General features: G+C 49.0%; 1 protein-coding gene across 1 annotated transcript in view; it reads left to right on the top strand.

Moving 5' to 3' along the window:
• Positions 1-18,757, top strand: part of SLIT3 (slit guidance ligand 3) — a 724,331-nt gene that overhangs the window by 39,949 nt on the left and 665,625 nt on the right. The window contains exon 2 of the mRNA XM_069555989.1: positions 14,632-14,703. Coding sequence (XP_069412090.1) covers positions 14,632-14,703 — 72 coding nt within the window. The remainder of the gene's footprint in view (positions 1-14,631; positions 14,704-18,757) is intronic.

Genomic DNA, 18,757 nt, shown 5'->3' with positions numbered 1-18,757 from the left:
GTCTCCCAGAGGCCTCACTTCACTCGAGGGGTCTGGGAAGAAGGCGGTGGGAGGGTAGAGTCTGTGGTCTTGGCTCCCACAGAACTTCACACTCCTTTGGGAGAAGAGGCAAACACACAGGAATCAGCCAGCAGCACACGAGGTGGGAGGGAGTGTGATGAAAGCCCAAAATGAGCTGAGCAGGGGCTGAGTGATGCAGAAGCCCAGAGCAAGGACAGGTCAGCATGGGATGGAGGGGCTGGGAGCCCTGCAGGGAGCAGGGTTGGGAGGCTCCGCCCAGCCTGCAGTGCGGGTGTCCGGGGCCCCTGGAGCTGCTGTACCTGAATGCCGCAGACTGGGTGGCTTCACACAGCAGAAGTGCACGCTGTCATGGTCCCTCGGGCCAGCCTGAAATCGCGGGGCCGGGAGGGCTGTGCCTGCTCTGCAGTCTGTAGGGAGAGTCCTTCGTCACCCTCGTGTCTCTGCAGGGTCCTCCCTCGTGTCTGTGCAGGGTCCTCCCTTGCCCCTCCCGGCTCTAGGGGTGGCTGGCGCTCCTTGGTGGTCCTTGCCTTGCAGCTGCACTACTCCAGCCTCTGCCTCTGTCATCACACGTCCTCCCTGTGGGTCTCTGTCTCGTCCTCTTCGAAGGACTCCAGTCGTATTGGGTGAGGTCCCACCCTCACGGCCTCTCATTACATCAACCAAAACCCGATTTCCAAATAACACCACGTTCACGAGTGCTGGGAGACAGGACTTCAGTGCATCTCATGGGGACCACAGTTCACCCCGTAACTGAAGAATCGGGTCTGTACAGGGAGCTGGCTCTCGAGGCCAGCAAATGACACGGCGTAGGTGTCGATGGAGCCGCTAGCATGGCTCCTGATCTGGTGGGAGCTCGATCGGCGTCTGTGGGCTGAAGAAGGAACAGGCCTACAGTCACCAGGTGGACATGGGAGGTAAGGGGAGGGGTAAACGGGGAGACTGGGATCGACACCGCACATCATTATATATATCAATAAAATGGAGACGGAAATGGCACCCTACTGCAGTGTTTCTTGCCTGGGAAATTCGATGGACAGGGGGGCCTGGTGGGCTACGTTCCATGGCGTCACCGTGGAGTCAGACACAACCTAGCGACTAAACCACCACCACATGCATAAAATAGTTAACAAGGACCTACTTATAGCACAGGGAACTCTCCCAAATACTCCTCATTGCAGAGGGGGACTTCCCTGTGGTCCAGTGGCTAAGACTCCACACTCCCAATACAGAGGGGCCTGGGTTCGATATCTCGTCAGGGAAGTAGATCCCTCATGCTGCAGCTGAGACTTTGAGTGCTGCAGCCACAGTCAAATAAATAAATTTAAAAAGAAAATTCTCTGTAATGGCTGATATGGGGAAAGAATCTAAAAAAGAGTGGGTACATGTGTGACCGATTCACTTCGCTGTGTAGCAGAAACTAACACAACATTGTAGACCAGCTACACTCCAATAAGAATGTTTGAAAAAGAAAAAGAATTGAATGAGGTAGGCTGAAAGGGTGATGAGACCCACCTGGCTGCCCCGCTCTTGCTTCAGGAAAGAAGCTGGAATCTGGAGGAGACTAAGTGGCTGCAGGGAGCAGGCTTGGTGTCAGGGAGAGGATGCGGGCCGTTATGTCAGATCGTTTCCCTGCCTGACCCCCTGTGGTTCTGACTGCCGAGGGCCTGAAGCCTGCCCCGTGGATGTTCCGCTGTCTAGATGACCCCCCCCCATATCCCACTGGGGCCTCCTGCTCCAGTTACCTGCACCTCCTTCGCCGCCTAGACTCTTCAGATGCTCTCTGTAGTCACAGTGTGCTGTGCGCCTGTCCCTCCTCTCGGAAATCTTGCCTTTAGCCTGTGCCGCCATCTGGCTGCTGCTTTTTGCTTTTCTTGGACCAAATCTCTCCTGAGAGACCCCTCCTGGTCACCTTAGCTGGTGCTCCTGCTTCCTCGCACCTCCCTTCTCTCCACCTTACCCTGGCGTGACTTCCTGGTTATCTCCCCATAGCCTATACTTCTGTTGTTTATTTGTGGTTGCCTGTGTGGCACTGTGTTAGTTTTCTAATACTGCACAAGTTTGCAGCTTTAACAGCTCCCATTTATCACCTTGCATTAGCTGGAGGTCTCTGCTTCAGGGTCTCACAAAGCTGCAATTCAGCTGTTGGTTGGGGTTGTCATCTCATCTGAAGGCTCAGCTGGGGACAGACCCACTTCCAGACTCTTGAGGCTGTTGGCAGAACTCAGTCCCCTGCATCCTGTTAGACAGGCTCTCCGAGCTCTTGCTGGCCGTTCTCAGGTCCTCACTGGATGCTGTAGGGGCTGCCTCTGTCCCTCACCTGATTGACCGCCATAACATGCCGCCTGCTTCATCACAGGCGCTGAGAGAATGGGTCCCCTAGCAACGCAGGCACTACAGCATACGTGAGGCCATCACAGTGGTGACCTCCTGTCGCTTTTGCAGTGCTCTATTGGTGAGAAGCAAGCCATCAGGTCCTGTCCATGCTCACCAAGAGGGGATTACACAAAGTTGCTAACGCCAAGGGGCACTGACCGAGGAGGTGCCCTGGAAGCTGTCTGCCTCCCTCTCCAAGAGGAGAAGAGTGACGCAGGAGTCAGGCAGGAATTGAAACAGGAGGAGGGAGCAGGGCACAGACTTTCAGAAGAACGATGTAGCCCAAGGACGCGGCATAGACTGTTGCTGCTGTTAGTCCCTCGGTCGCACCTGACTCTTCGTGACTCCACGCACCACAGCCCGCCAGGCTCCTCTGTCTGTGGGATTTCCCAGGCAAGAGTGTTGGAGTAGGTTGCCGTTTCCTTCTCCAGGGGGATCTTCCCAACCCAGGGGTCAGACCCGCACCTCCTGCATGGGCAAGTGGATTCTTTACCACTGAGCCATGGGGGAAGCCCGTGTGACGTAAACGGATTAAAACCAAGCAGGCCCAAGACGGTAGACAGGACGGTCAGATCGGCGGCCGCCAGACCTTGAGCCTCAGTGAATGTTCATCGTAGAACACCAGCCCACTAAATGATACACCCACCAGCACCAGCACCGTTCCAAGGAGAACCAGTCAAGACCAAAAAGCGGGCAATTCCTAACAGTCCCCACCCTGTTCCCCAAAACAGTTGCCATAATCCTCCCACTCATTAGCCTATGAAATTACCCAGTCCACAAAAGCTAACCATCCCCTATCCTGGCACTGCTGTCTCTGAAGGGGGTGGCACAGAATGAGGTGGCTGGATGGCATCACTGAATCAATGGACATGAGTCTGAGCAAACTCCGAGAGATAGTGAGGGACAGGGAAGCCCGGTGTGTTGCAGTCCATGCGGTCGCAGAGTCGAACACGATTTAGCGACTAAACAATGATAATGAGAACAATACTCCGTAGACTGTGTTTCTCTCTAAATAAATTCACTTCTTACCTATCTCCCACTGAATTCTTTCTGGGTTGAGACATCAAGAACCTGAGCTTCACTGCATCCTGAGACCAGGTGTGTGATCCCAGTTGGAAGGCTGTGGGTTTTGGCTGGGTTCTCGTCTTGGCCATGTGGGTTCAAGTCCCAGTCTGAGACACACAGTTTCCGAATCACAGAGCTCCTGAAAGGAACTTCTTTGTTGTTGTCCAATGCTCTATCCCTGGCCACAAGCACAGAGCCAGGTTCAGAGTAGGTGTTTAATAAAGGCATACTGGAGGGAGAAGGGAAGGAGAAGGAGAAAGATGGAGGGAGGAAGCAAGCAACGAAGGAATGGGGGGAAAGGAGGAGTGTCTGCTTTCCCCTGCAGCATGCCAAAAGTAACAGCTAAGCAGATCTGCTTGCGGTTATCCTGAGGCAGTGCCTTGGGGTTTTATATGCTGTTTCTTTTATTGGAATCCTCTTTTTTCCCTCTGACATATTCCTATGCCAGCCACACTGGCCATGACCAAGTCATTCTTGAGGTCTCAATTAAAATGTTATACTTTTTCATGGAAACCTCTCTTGACCCTGAAAACCTGATTACTCAGTCCTGCTTCCTCTATACTCTCCCATAAGCCTTTACTTACATCTCTGGCACCGTCTGGAGCAGGAGTTTGTACACTGCAAACTCTAGGCCAAATCCAGACTTCACCCTGTTTTCTAAATAAAGTTTTATTGGAGCACAGCCAGCGCCCATTAGTTTGTGTATTTTACAGCGCTTTCATGTTAGGAAGCAAAGTTGAATTGTTGCCATAAAAAATATGGCCAGCAGAATCACATTGATTTATTATCTCACCTTTTAAAGAAAATGTGAATCCCTTGGGCTTTCCTGGTGGCTCAGATGGTAAAGAAGCCGCCTGCAATGCGCGAGACCTGGGTTCAGTCCCTGGGTTGGGAAGATCCCCTGGAGAAGGGAATGGCTCTAGCCTAGAGAATTTCATGGTCTGGGTAGTCCATGGGGTTGCGAAGAGTCGGACTTTCACTTTCACTTTTCAGTGTAGAATGCTTACCACAGCCCGTGGTATTTGACCCTTTATTTGTCTCTTCCCCATTAGCCCCTAACTGCTTAAGGATGGGGATCACGCCAGTTTAACCATTTCCCAGCATTTAGTCTGGGATCTGAAACTTAATGGTCAGGATATGTTTGTCAAATGAATGAGTGAAGTGTCTGTCAGAAACAGGAAACTGGTGGAAACACTCAGAATTAGGATTGCCTGAGGAGGGCTGATTTGTTGTTACTCAGCCCCTGAGTCATTTCCAGCTCTTTGTGACCCCATGGACTGTGTGTAGCACACCAGGCTCCCCTGTCCTCCACTATCTCCTGCAGTTTGCTCAAATTCATGTCCACGGAGTTGGTGATGCCATCTAATCATCTCATATCAGCTGCCCCCTCTCCATTTGCCTTTCCCAGCATCAGGGTCTTTTCGAGTGAGCCAGCTCTTCGCATCAGGAAGCCAAAGTATTGAGGCTTCAGCTTCAACATCAGTCCTTCTAATGAATATTCAGGACTGATTTCCTTTAGGATTGACTGGTTTGATCTCTTTATAGTCCAAATTATTCTCAAGAGTCTTCTCCAGAACCACGGTTCAAAAGCATCACAAGCGACTGTTTCAGAGGGGTGGCTGTGGCTCAGGGAAGCAAGACTAGAGGTGATGGAGCCTCTCAGAGAAGAGGAGAGAAGGCAGCATGTTCTGGGGCAGGAAGTGGTCAGTCAGGAGGAGGAGCTGTGACCTTTGGTGGTGATGCTAGCTGACCTGCATGACCTCTCAGGGTGCCCACCAGGAGGAAGAATGCCCTCCTTCCCTCTGCTCCCTTTCTCCCAGCTCCTGCTTAACTTAACTCAAAGAGAGGCAAGAGCCCAGGGGCTAGCCCTGCAGTGTGCTCCATGCAGGTCAGCCTCCCAGTGCAGAGAGAGGCAAATCACAAAGTGAAGCCAAAGCTCCCTTGCCAGCTTCTTCTGGCTTTGTTAGGCCCTCTTCTTTGCTGGTTGTAAACAGGGATTCAGACTAGGTAAGGAACATCTTAAGTCTAGCTCCTCGTACCTTGTCCTGAGCAGGAGTCCCCGGATCGGGCTATGGGATCTTTTTCTTTTTAATTTTGGCTGACCTGGGTCTTCGCTGTTACACACAGGCTTTCTCTGGTTGCAGTGTGCGGCCTTCTCACTGCGGGGACTTCTCTCGTTGCAGAGCACGTGCTCTAGAGCCAGTGGGCCTCAGTAGTTGTGGCACCTGGCATAGCTGTGCCACGGCGTGTGGGGCTTTCCTGGACCAGGGGTGGAACCCATGTCCCTAGTATCGGCAGACGCATTTCACTGGCATAGCTGTGCCACGGCGTGTGGGGCTTTCCTGGACCAGGGGTGGAACCCGTGTCCCTAGCATTGGCAAGTGGATTTCGCTGGCATAGCTGTGCCATGGCATGTGGGGTTTTCTGGACCATGGGTGGAACCCGTGCCCCTAGCATCAGCAGGCGCATTTCGCTGGTATAGCTGTGCCACGGCGTGTGGGGTTTTCCGGGACCAGGGATGGAACCCGTGCCCCTAGCATCGGCAGGTGGCTTTCGCTGGCATAGCTGTGCCACGGTGTGTGGGGTTTTCCTGGACCAGGGGCGGAACCCGTGCCCCTAGCATCGGCAGGCACATTTCGCTGGCATAGCTGTGCCACGGCATGTGGGACTTTCCTGGACCAGGGGTGGAACCCATGTCCCTATCATCAGCAGGCGCATTTCGCTGGCATAGCTTTGTCACGGCGTGTGGGGTTTTCCTGGACCAGGGGTGGAACCCGTGTCCCTAGCATCGGCAGGTGCATTTCGCTGGCATAGCTGTGCCACGGCATGTGGGATTTTCCTGGACCAGGGGTGGAACCCGTGCCCCTAGCATCGGCAGGCGCATTTCGCTGGCATAGCTGTGCCACGGCATGTGGGATTTTCCTGGACCATGGGTGGAACCCCTGTCCCTAGCATCGGCAGGTGGCTTTTCAGCCACTGGAGCACCAGGGAAGTCTGGGCCTTGGGGTCTTGATGTGAGTGCATCACCCATCTGAAGGCCTGTGAGCCTGTGGGCCCTCTCTGGCCTCAGACCTTCCGCTTCTCTGTGGCCCCTGTCACGGCCCTGCTGTGACCACGAGCCCCCACCCCCAATACACTCTGTCCCCGTCTGCTCCAGGGGCCTTCTCTCTGAGTTCCTGCTCTAACAGTTCCCTCAGGTCTCTGACTGCCCACTCCCCGCAGAACCTGTCACTAGATTACATCTCTTACCATTGAGTTTTTCACACTCTTCCACCATTCTCTGTGTATCTCGTAAGTCTTAGTCCGTCTCCTAAGCTAGACTGCAAGCTCTCTAATGACAAGGACCAAGGCATAGCTTCTAAGCCCACTTGGTTCTGGACCCCCAAATAGAATTATAGGTCTCCAAGTTGTCAGGGCATTCTAGATCTTGAGTCTTGCTTCCTACCCATCCCAGATGCCCTCTAGGCATCGTGTCCAACACGAGTCAACAACCAATCTCCGCTTGTGTGCCCCTGTAATAGGGAGCCACTCTGTTGTAGGGTGGTGCTTACACGTTTGCCCTGTGTTGAGACCTTATTTACTCTCCTGACACGGGGAAGTTGGCACTGTGCGTGTCCTGATCACACGGGCGGAGTGCTCACGCCGTGTGTGTGTGCGTGCTCTGTCCCTCAGCTGTCTAGCTCTTTGTGACCCCATGAACTGTCACCTGCCAAGCTTCTCTGTCCACATGGTGTCCTGGGCAAGAGTCCTGGGTGGCTTGCCATCTTTTCCTCCAGGGGATCTTTCGAATCCAGGGATGGAACCACATCTCCGGCATCATCAGGCAAGTTCGTTACCACTGAGCCACCTGAGAAGCCCACACGGAGGGCTGGTGGTCTTAGAGTCTGATCTGAACAGATGGTGTATTCTCTGGCTCTGTATGTTTCCTCATCACAGATGAACGTCTTTGGTGAAGCCAGTCCTAACCTACACCTCTGCATCCTCTCCCTCCCCGTCGATGGTGTGGATGAAAACAACCATTCCAAATGCCGTACAGAAAGTACTTCCTCACATACTTTATCTCCTGAATCTCATAGTAATCCTGTAGAGCTGGCACTTTTTGGCTCATACTTTATAAAAGTCTCAACAACAGTACCAACAACTGAGGCCCAGTAAAGTTAAGTGACTTTCTCAAAGTCACATAGCCCAGAAGTGAGAAAGCGAGGACTCAAACGCTCCTTTCCCGAATTTGCAGCTGAAGCCCTGTTTCTCCACCCCTGTGCTGGGGTTGGGTTTTGCTCCTTTCTTCATCCCCCGAATGACAAAAAGAAAATGTTGCAAGAATGCCACAGAGTCAATCAAAAGAAGGATGAATGTACACGTGCCAAGATAAGGACAGTGGTCTGCCCTAGAACATTTCTGCTTCATTTTTTCCAGTGTTGTTCTGAGTTACACTTCCTCTCCACCCCACCCAAGGTGTTGAACAGATGTGAGAAAAGCACAGAGCTCCAAGTCACAGCCCTGCCTCATGAGTCACTGGCGGGGATGGGGAACAGCAGTGCAGGGTTACCGAGGTGATGCCTAAGCGTGGAAGCAACATGGCGGGTGATGAGGAACGTGGTAGAAACCAGACGTGGGCAAGAACAGCAAGAGCGCATTTCCCCCTGTAGTTTGCAAGGGGGCTCAGCACTCCCGCCGGCTCAGGTCTCATGGGAAGATGGGATGAAAAGTGTGCACCATCTTGGCTGGAGCGGGGAGCAGCAAAGCCACTAGGGTTATCCCTTCACTCTCCCTAAGACATATGATGATGAATTCTGCTCTGTTCTGTTTATTTAGTCATTAGTTTTTCTTGGTGGTGCAATTGGTAAAGAATCTGCCTGCCAACGCAGGAGATGCAAGAGACACGGGTTCAATCTCTGGGTCAGGGAGATCCCCTGGAGAAGGAAATGGCAGCCCACTCCAGTATTCTTGCCGAGAGAATCCCATGGACAGAGGAGCCTGGAGGACTACAGTCCATAGGGTTTCAAAGAGCTGGATGCGACTGAACACACACACACCCTGATGAAGTAGAAAATGTTTAGATCCTAGTTGGGGTTGAGCAGCATGATGTGATGGTTAAAAACATGATCTCTGCATTCAAGGAGCCTGGGTTCAAATCCCAGCCTTGCCACTTACTGCTTGTTTGACCTTGTGGTAAGTTGATTTATGGATAAAATCTTCTAAGCTAGGGTGCTTTATCATGTGAAAAGTGGGATAATAAATGTACCTACTACATATGATTGCTGACTGGATTTAAGTGAAGTGAAGTCACTGAGTTGTGTCCGACTTTTTGTGACCCCATGGACTGTAGTCTACAAAGCTTCTCAGTCCATGGGATTTTCCAGGCAAGAGTACTGGAGTGGGTTGCCATTTCCTTCTCCAGGGGATCTTCCCGAGCCAGGGATTGAACCTGGGTCTCCCGCATTGTAGGCAGACGCTTTACCCTCTGAGCCACCAGGGAAGCTTGGTGCATTGTTTGGCTCAACAAATATCGGCTCTTTTTAAAGCTAATCCTTAGTATTTTATCTACTGAAGGAAGGTAGTAGTTCATACCTTCCAGAACTGTTGCAGAGAAAAGGAAATAGAAAGAACACAAAGCTCCTGACTAAGATATTCATTCTTCAGTGTCGAGTGCTGTATCAAACAATCCCCAAGTTTCAGTCACTTAAGAGTTATTTCTTGAACATGTCTGAATCCAATGTGGGTAAACGGCGGGACGGGAGAAAAGTCTGTGTTCCGCAGTTTTTCAGGGTCTTGGGCTTTTTCCTTCTGCCACACTTGCAGTTCTCCACTGGAACAATTGAATCTAGTCCAAGATGAGGAAAAATAAAGAATGTGGAGGTGGGAAGTTTTATGGATCAGGCCTAAAAGTGGCATGTATTACTTCTGTTCATGTGACACTCGCTCCAGTATTATTGCCTGGAGAATTCCATGGACTGGAGCCTGGTGGGCTATAGTCCATGGGGTCACAAAGAATCAGACACAACTGAGCAGTTAACACTTCCACTCATGTAATGGTGATGAAATTGCAGTCACGTGGTTACACCTACCTGCACGGGAAGCTGGGAAATGAGGCCTGTCTGTATGCATCAGTAGGAAAATGGATTGCTAATATAATACCATGATGATTCCCATGGCATCCAGAGCCCCACTTAGAGAGATGGGCAACCCTAATCATGCAGCCTTTACTTCTCAGAGCCTGAGAGAAGGGGCAGTTCTTACCTTATCCCTAGAACGACACGTGCCTTTGGCCCTTCTAAGCCATCACTGGCTACGATGGCAGGACCAAGTGTCTCGAGAATGCAGGCAAGTCTCCAAAAGGACATGCCGTTGACAGTCATGTAAATAGAGTTCCATTTTTTATGGTCAATTAAATATTCATACATTAGATATTTCTCTTCCGTCTCTCTATTGTTGCAAAATGAGTCACTCTAAAACTTAATGGCTTAAGATACACACTTGCTTTAGTATTGTCTCTGATGGTTTCTCTGACTAGGAGATTAGGAATGGTTCAGCTGGGTGATCTGAGTTTCTCCTAAGTTACAGTCAGGTGGTAGCTGGGCTGGAATCTCAGAGGTGTCTGCACTTAACGCATCTGACCTTTAAGCAGGAAAGACTCACAACAGCCAGGGCTGGACCAGCCGGGCTCCGCAGAGGTCTCTCTGTCTCTCTGGCCCCCTCATGTGATCTCACCAGTGGGGACTCCAGGTCTTCTGATCTTCTCGCACGGCATCTCAGGCTCTAAGGCAAGTGCCCAAAGAAGGAGCCAGTCGGCCACTTACTGCCTCTTCTGATCTAGCTCAGAAGTTCTGCAGCATCGCTCCTGCCATAGTCCTGTTTGCCTACACAGTCACAAAGTCCTGCTCAGGTTCAAGGGAAGGGGGCATAGACTTCACCTCTTGAAGGCAAGCATATCAAAGAAACTCTTCGTAGACATGTTTTGAGAAGGCCCCACTTTTCCGTCTCCCATCTAGACACTGAAATGGCGTCCCCATCTAGCATCATCCCAGGTGGGATCATTCATCCTGCACATGGTCCGGAACTCATACTGGGCTAAAGTAGACTGATTTCCTCAAAGAACAAAGCTGAAGGCTGAGACATATGGCTGAAGGTCCAGAGGAGCCCGGCCTAGGATGACCAGGCCGAGGATGGAACAAGCATGTGAGGCGGGGCAGCCTTTTCTCAGCATCACTTTCCTTCGTTCCATTTTCAGCCAAGAAGCTGGTAGTCCAGGCTCTGTCCTCCTCACAGTTTCGAGATCTTCAGGTAGGAGCATGCTTGTGTGCTAAGTTGCTGTAGTCGTGTCCAACTCTTTGTGAGCCCACGGACTGTAGCCCTCTCAGGCTCCACTGTCCGTGGGTTTCTCCAGGCAAGAATACTGGAGTGAGTTGCCATGCCCTCCTCCAAGGGATCTTCCCTACCCAGGGATCGAATCCGTGTCTCCTGAGGCTCCTGTGTTACAGGTGGATTCTTTACCACTGAGCCCCTGGGGAAGTTGCAGGTAGGAGAGGGTTACATAAAGCGTGGAGGCTCAGAGAGTTTAAGTAAGGTACTCAAACTCATACAGCTTGGAGCGGGGAGTGGTAGAGAGACTCGAACCCTGACCTGTGCCTCCTCAAGCCTGTGTGCTGTCTGACCTGTGGAAGTGTGTGCATTAGGCAGGGTGGAGCGTTGGGGGCAGATGAACAACTCAGCTCTATCCCTGCCCTCTGTCTGCAGCCAGATACCAGAGAATCAGATGTCACAGACAGGCTGCAAGGGAGCGGCAGCTGGAGGGGGCCACTCCGGGTGCTGCCATTCCATTAATATTTGTTAGCCACAAAATGCACCCCGCTTTTCTCCTATAGGAGAAGAGTACACCGGCAGAGTCCCTTGGGCAATCCCAGGATTCATCTCTAAAGCACATAATTTGGGCTGGGACAGTCCTCTGCTCTTGGTATGCTGAAGTTTCAGAGTGGAAGTTTGTCAGGGGAGGCTGAGAGGATGGGAGGGTTGGGGGATGTAATTCAACTAATTATAGTACCAGTAGGTTTCAGGATTGAGTATTTAACCAGTGCCTCATAAGCACTGTGTATGCATCATCTCATTTAACCCTCATGAAAACTCTGGAGGTCGAGACTGTCCCCCTCATTTTGTTGATGGAGAAACTGAGCCTTGGAGATGACATGAACTGCCTATAAGTCACTTAGTACATGGCACTACAGGCGTTGAAACTCGTGGTTGCTTCCCTCCGAAGCTCAGCCTCCCAGACACTGACTCTGTGCCTGAGCCAACCCCACAATCCCCACCTGAACTCTTGTCCCCAGGTCCTCAGTGTTTCAGCCATACACTCTGTGCCCCTTCATAAATAAATGTTAATTGGAAATATCAGTGCCGAGCCAGTAGCGCAAGCTGCTGAGGTGCCGTGCTGTGTCCTGGTGATTACAGCCTTGGCTGTATTGTCACATTCACAGTGGTCACGGTCCCCAGGCACCCATTCCAGTCGAGATGGGAGGGGAGAAGCGACTCGGGGTGAGGAGGAGCACACCCACGTGCCTGTGTGTGTGCAAGTGTCCGGTCCCTGCAGGAACAGCTAGTCTGTATTTCCCTGTGTAACACTTGCTCTTCCGTGACGAGCCTCAGCTTAGTCTGAAAAGTCTAAATACAGCCTTTCTCCATCACAAGCTATTTAAGAACAAACTTTGTTACTTTACTTTTCTCAGAGGAGGGGCTGGAATTAACATATACACATTACTGTATTTAAAATTTGTTGTCGTTCAGTCATGTCTGACTCATGGCGACCCCATGAACTGCAGCACGCCAGGCTTCCTGGTCCTTCACTGTCCCCCAGAGTTTGCACAAACTTCTGTCCATTGAGTTGGTGACGCCATCCAACCATCTCCTCCTCTGCCATCCCCTTCTCCTCCCTCCTTCAGTCCTTCCCAGCATCAGGGTCTTTTCCAGTGAGTCTGCTCTTCACCTCAGGTGGCCAAAGTATCGGTACTTCAGCTTCAGCATCAGTCCTTCCAAGGAATATTCAGGATATTTAAACCAGTCAATCATAAAGTAAATCAATCCTGATTATTCCTTGGAAGGACTGATCCTGAAGCTGAAGCTCCAATACTTTGGCTACCTGATGCAAAGAACTGACTCATGGAAAAGACCCTGATGCTGGAAAAGATTGAAGGCAGGAGAAGGGGATAGCAGAGGAGGAGATGGTTGGATGGCATCACCGACTCAATGGACATGGGTTTGAGCAGGCTCCGGGAGTTGGTGATGGACAGGGAGGCCTGGCATGCTGCAGTCCTTGGAGTTGCAAAGAGTCAGACATGACTGAGTGATTGAACTGAACTGAAAATAGATAACCATAAAAAAGTAAAGTAGAATAGATAACCAGCAAAGACCTTCTGTATAGTGCAGGGAACTCTGCTCAATATCCTGTAATAGCCTAAATGATTGTTACTTTAGGTAGAGGAAAGCTGGATGAGGGAGGGAGGTGGTTCCCCAGGGAGGTGGCTCGGGGACTCATTTCATTTTTATTTCAGTGGGCTTCCGTGGTGGCTCAGATGGTAAAGAATCTGCAGTGTGGGAGACCTGGGTTCGATCCCTGGGTTGGGAAGATCCCCTGGAGGAGGGCATGGCAACACACTCCAGTATTCTTGCCTGGAGAATCCCATGAACAGAGGAGCCTGGCAGGCTGCAGTCACAAAGAATCGGACATGATTGAGCGACTAAGCATAGCAGAGCACATGATTCTTTAGATTAGAAGAGTAATCCCTCCTCTAACTTGATTTTTCCTTATACAAAGTGCTAGAATATGAAAATTGTTTCCCTTGTCACTTTATGCAACTTGAGAACTCACTGGTCTTTCTGAGGCATAATAGCAAGATTTAGAACCTGACTGGGAGAACAAAAGGATTCGTGAATGTATGGGTGGGATCTGTCACTGGGAAAATGGCTTCTCAGTATCTGAATGTTCTAGAGGGACGCAAAGCCAATTTATAGATACCTTGTTGAGATTCCAACTTGGCCAAAACCCTGAAAAGTTTCTCATCAGTAAGGCATGGTAAATAAGAATTAATTGCTCAGGCTTCATTATTAAGAACTGTAACATATTATCCATGGTCTTTTAAAAAAAAAAATCCTGTCTTCTTAGATAATTTTAGTGTACATGGTATTTATACGATTGTTAACAGGTTCATTCTTGACTTTGATTTTTCCCTAATCCTGGTTTTCTACCACCTGAGGGGCCTCCTTCTCCCTGACACCAATATTGCCATAATGCTTGGAGCTCTTCCATGGCATATTCTTCTCTTTGGGACCTTTCTCAGGAGCTTCAGCCTGCAAGCTGGGGCCAGAATAGTCCACGTAGCTGTCTTTACCTGTTGCATGAGATTACTTTTGCCAGGCATATGTTCTGCTCTGTTGGGTTATGGAGTTAAATGAGATATGGTCTTTGCCCTCAGAGAGTCTGCAGATTAGCTGGCAAATCGGCAAGTACCTGGCTGGGTACCAAGGTAGTCAAGATTCTTTTGGTTTCAGGTGATAGAAAATTCAACTCAAACTGATTTAGGACAAAATATAAGGGAGAAAGCATAGATTGGCTCACATAATCTCAAAATACAGAGGAATCTGGCATCAGGCATGGGTGGATCCAGCTACTCACAGGATAAGCACTAGGAACCAGGCTTATCTGCATCTCGAAAGTTCTCTCTTCATGGTATAGCTCCATGGCTTCTGGCAGCTACAGTGGAGAGAAAGCTATGGGGAATTTGAGTCACGCATGTACTCCTGAAACAGTTACTGTGGTCACAGGGAGTTAATATGCTTATAAGCCTGGCCTGGATCAAGTGCCCGTCCTTAGAGCTGGAAAGAGGGATCAGCCCCACTTGTATTATATCAGGGGAGGGAAGCTTCCAGAGAAAAATTTGTTATCTGAAGAAGGGGCAACAGAAGCCAGGCAGCTAAGCATACCAGGCTCTACTACGCACACAGTGGCTAGCTTACTCCATACAGCGTCCTTCAGCCTGGTTGGGCATGCTCCAGGTAATGTCATTAGTCACTGAAAGCCTTCTCCTGGAACAAGCAGCATCCCTCCAGCCTGAGCCAGTCTGGGTTAAATAGACCATAATTGTAGCCTGCAAAAATCTGACCCAAATTTGTTCTCTATTGCAGTGACCTGGACAGAAATAACATCACTAGGATCACCAAGACGGATTTTGCTGGACTTAAGAACCTCCGCGTCTTGTAAGTAGCATGGGGCTCTCCAGTGCATTTTCCCCCTCAGCTCTTCAGCCTCGTGGAAATGTCCCACTGCCCTGACAACACGCCTTCCAGCGCTGGGCGACTAGAATTTCCCCTTCTGCAGCAGAAAGCCCTGCGTTGTACACGCAGGTTTCCTTCCTCAGCTGTCTCGTTCTGGGTCTCTGCGCTGTGGGCTGGACCAGGCTGATGGAAGAAGTCTGTTCTAGTGACAGGGAAAGCAGGAGGCGATCCATGAATAAATCCTTGTGCCCAGCTTTAGGGCGGCAGCAGGGTCGTGTTGGCGCACCGTGCTTCCCTTCCATAGAGGGCATGATGTCTCTCCAGCCTGTGCATTAAAAGAGCAGACCATTGTCTGTGTTCTGAAGTTGAGAGGACTAAGTGGAACAACACATACCTCTTGAGCACGACCCCTGGAAAAAGGGAAGTACTAAAAAGAAACATAAGCTCGTCCCGAAAAAAGAAAAAAAAAATTTAACGGGTGCATAGAGAATGGAAAAAGTAAGAATTCATTGAATTTTAAGTAGATTTAAGGAAATGGTGAGTAAATTAGAATTAATCAACAACTATTATTATTTTGATATTTTTAGAATAATTAATACAACATGACCAGAATGTTGTTGATCCAAAAATAGCTATAATGTGGCCATAAAACTTCAACTTACTACATGCATTTCAACAACTGAAAATATCTGCACATAGAAGAATAGACTCTCAAAACTTATTCTAGGACTTCTGTTTCGCTGAATACATTGTCAAGTGATCAACAGAAGAAAGCTGACCGTATATTAACCTCATTTCATGTCTTTTATCATCATCTTATTAAAAGGACATTTTTTACTGTTCTGTTACTTGAAATAAGACCAATTGTTATTGTATGTAAGAGTAATATACTAATTTAAAATTGGACATTTTGTTAGGACAATGCAACAAAGCTTCCTGTTTTATTAAATGCTTTCTGCACTTTCTTGCAATGAATTTGTAAATTTTTCATGCTGAAAAAAAAAAGATCAGTCTGGACAAAAGTTATTTATCTTGTTGCTTAATGGAGAGAAGGGGAGGAAGGAGAGGAGAGTCAGACAGGGTCAGGACACTTACTGAACACCTGCAGCTGCACAGACAGGTAGGAAAACTTGAGATGGGCATTGGTGCAGCGGGGGAGCAAGAAATGTTAGGTTTCATTGCTAAATGGCGAACACTTTCACCCACCCCTAAATATGAATGAAGCTACCTAAATGCATGTCCACTGATGGATCTCAGATGTTCAGAAGTACCAGAGAAGAGCCACTGGACCTCTTTCCTTCCTGACTCAGAAGGTGATTTTGACCTGTAAGTGAGGTTCCAGACTGAGAGTGCAGCCTGATGTTTGTTATGTCCTGGAACTTCACTGGCAGATTTTTACTAAAAGTCGCAGCTAAAGTCTTGATATCTAAGGCCACCTCCTTCTTTTTACTACCAGCCCTTTATAATACAATGCATTTTATTCTACAGGCCAGAAATAGTAGGTTCTGGTCCTGACTTGGAATTTACTACCCACGTGACCTCGAGCAGACCACTGTACGCTTCTGGGCCTCAGCTTTCTTATCTGTAAACTAGGGAGTGAATGGTGTATTAGTTTTTGAGCGCTGCTGTTACAAAGTCTGTCAATTCATGCCCAACTCTTTGCAGCCTCATAGACTGTAGCCCTCCAGTCTCCTCTGTCCGTGGGATTCTCCAGGCAAGAGTACTGGAGTGGGGCGCCCTGCCCTCCTCCAAGGGATCTTCCCGACTCGGGGATCGGATCCACATCTCCTGCATTGCAGGCGGATTCTTTACTGTTTGAGCCACCAGGGAAGCACCATATACTAGGTGACTTAAGCAACAGAAGTTTATGGTCTCACATTTCTGGAGATGAGAAGTCCGGAATCAAGGTGCTGGCAGAGTTAGCTTCTGTCGTGGACTGTGGGGGAAGGGTCTAGTGTGGCCTGTCTTCTAAGGTCTGGTGGCCTCAGGAGTTTTCTGGCTTTGAGACAGTTGTCTCCAGGTCTCTCCGCATTGTCTTCCCTTTATGTGTGTCTATCTCTGTGGCCAAATTTCTCCTTTGTATAAGGATACTTGTCAGATTGGATTAGGGTTCATCCTAATGGCCTAACTTTTTGTTTTTAATTTGGCCACGCCATGCCCCCTGCCTTGGAAGCACGGAGTCCTAACCACTGGATCGCCAGGGAAATCATGTAATGCCCTCATTTTGACTTGACTGCTCAGTAAAGATCCTGTATCCAAATAAGGCCACATTCTGATTTATTGGAAATTAAGTCTTCAACATATGAATTTGGGGGACATACAATTTGACTCATAAAAGGTAGTTAGCAGTCCTTCTAACCCTCCTAATGCCTTATGGTTTCGATGTATCCGTAAACAGTCTGTGTATTCTCACTGAAGCCTGTGGAACATCGCTTTGCATCGTGTTGTTTTCCTGATTGAGAGGTAAATATGATGATAATGACCGATGTATCTATGATGCCTTCCGCAGACTAAGCTCTTTTGCACAGTTACTAATGCTTATCTGCCCAGAGGAAACAGAGGCACAGATAGCTTAAGTTCCGCAGCGCAGGGAGCGGGAGGAGGAGGACTCAGAAGCCCGAGTGTGTGCTTTCTAACCTCCGTGCAGTGCCTCTGTTCGTTCACGTTACAGAAAGTTTGGGAAGCCAGGAAGGTAATGGCCTCGCCATTGATGAATGCAGCACTGACGTGCAGGTGACTCAGCCGAGCTCCCCCGAGCCCCGGGGGGCGCGGTGCTGGGACCCGAGCGCTGGGCCTCCAGCTAGCAGGTGCTGTTCCCTCCACGCGTCCTCTGGTCTTGGGCCAGTGCACCGTCCTCCCACCACCCCCGGGGGGAAGGCCCTATCCTCTGCCAAGTCTTCCTTTTGCCCCAAGCAGTCCTGTGTCTGTCAAATGACTGGCAGCTCTGACAAGTGTGTGGATCAGAATGGAGATTGGGATAAAGGCGGGGGAGTTTCGTGGCTCAGTGTTAAGGTGATTTTTATTAAAGAGATATAGGCAGATCATTTACCAGCTTAAAGAAGAGACATTCCTCTGTTTTCTCCATTTCTTTCTCTTGCTTCTATGGGAGATTTCCTTTCATACAAGTCAGAAATTGCAGCTAATGCTTCATTTTTCTAACAAAGTCAAAAATAATGCTTTGATTTTCGTACCATTACATCAGAAAGATGTAATAAAAATTCCAATTTCCATATCTGCTGTCTGCAAATAGAAAGTTTAAAATAATCATAAAAGATCATATTAATATCCTCTGGATGGTCTACAACTTTCCTTTGACTACAGTTTATCTTTGCAGTTAATTGGTACATTCTTCTTATTTTGATAAAGCTGTGCCAAAATCCTCCCCTTCCCCGCACCTCCTAGACTCTGTTAATATACTGTGTTTCATTATCTTCCTTAGCAGCTCAAAGACAATCCATTCAAGTGGCCCTTTATTAGTGTGAAAGAATCTGCAGCATGGAATAGCTGAAATGTTTTCTAACTCACACCAATAAAATATACTGACGTTTAAACCATATTTCCTCTCAACCTATTCTTTTTAGCTGAGTAACCTAGACAACTATCTTTTTTGAAAAACTTGCATCACACCTTGGCATATTCCCTGTATCTGTTTCTTATTTACAGTTTATTGTGAGCCAGAAAAGACTTGATCGTCTTGAATAATTTGAGCTTACCATCCATTTCCATGCAGAACTGTTAATACAGTGCAGGTGAGTGGATGGAAGCAGATAAAATGGAGACTGGAGAACTTTGGCTTCATCCAGAGGGAATTTTCCCCAAATAAAGTATATTCAAGGAGAAGATACAAGAATTGCCTATAACAGTTTTTTCCTCCAAGGGGTGGGAATGGGCAAAGGTGTCTCTTCTGGTGTTATCAATTATATTCTCTTTCTTAGTAGTCTGTTGCAAGAGCTCTGCTATGCCCACAGTGTGGGAACCAGCTTTATCCCAAATGGGGTTAATAAAATAGTTAAACTCCACCCCAGCCATTATCACG

This window comes from Ovis canadensis, chromosome 16 (assembly GCF_042477335.2).
Source record: "Ovis canadensis isolate MfBH-ARS-UI-01 breed Bighorn chromosome 16, ARS-UI_OviCan_v2, whole genome shotgun sequence".
Classification (NCBI taxonomy): Eukaryota; Metazoa; Chordata; class Mammalia; order Artiodactyla; family Bovidae; genus Ovis; species Ovis canadensis.
Note: the sequence above shows the minus strand (reverse complement) of the source record. Positions and strands in the feature narration are given on the sequence as shown.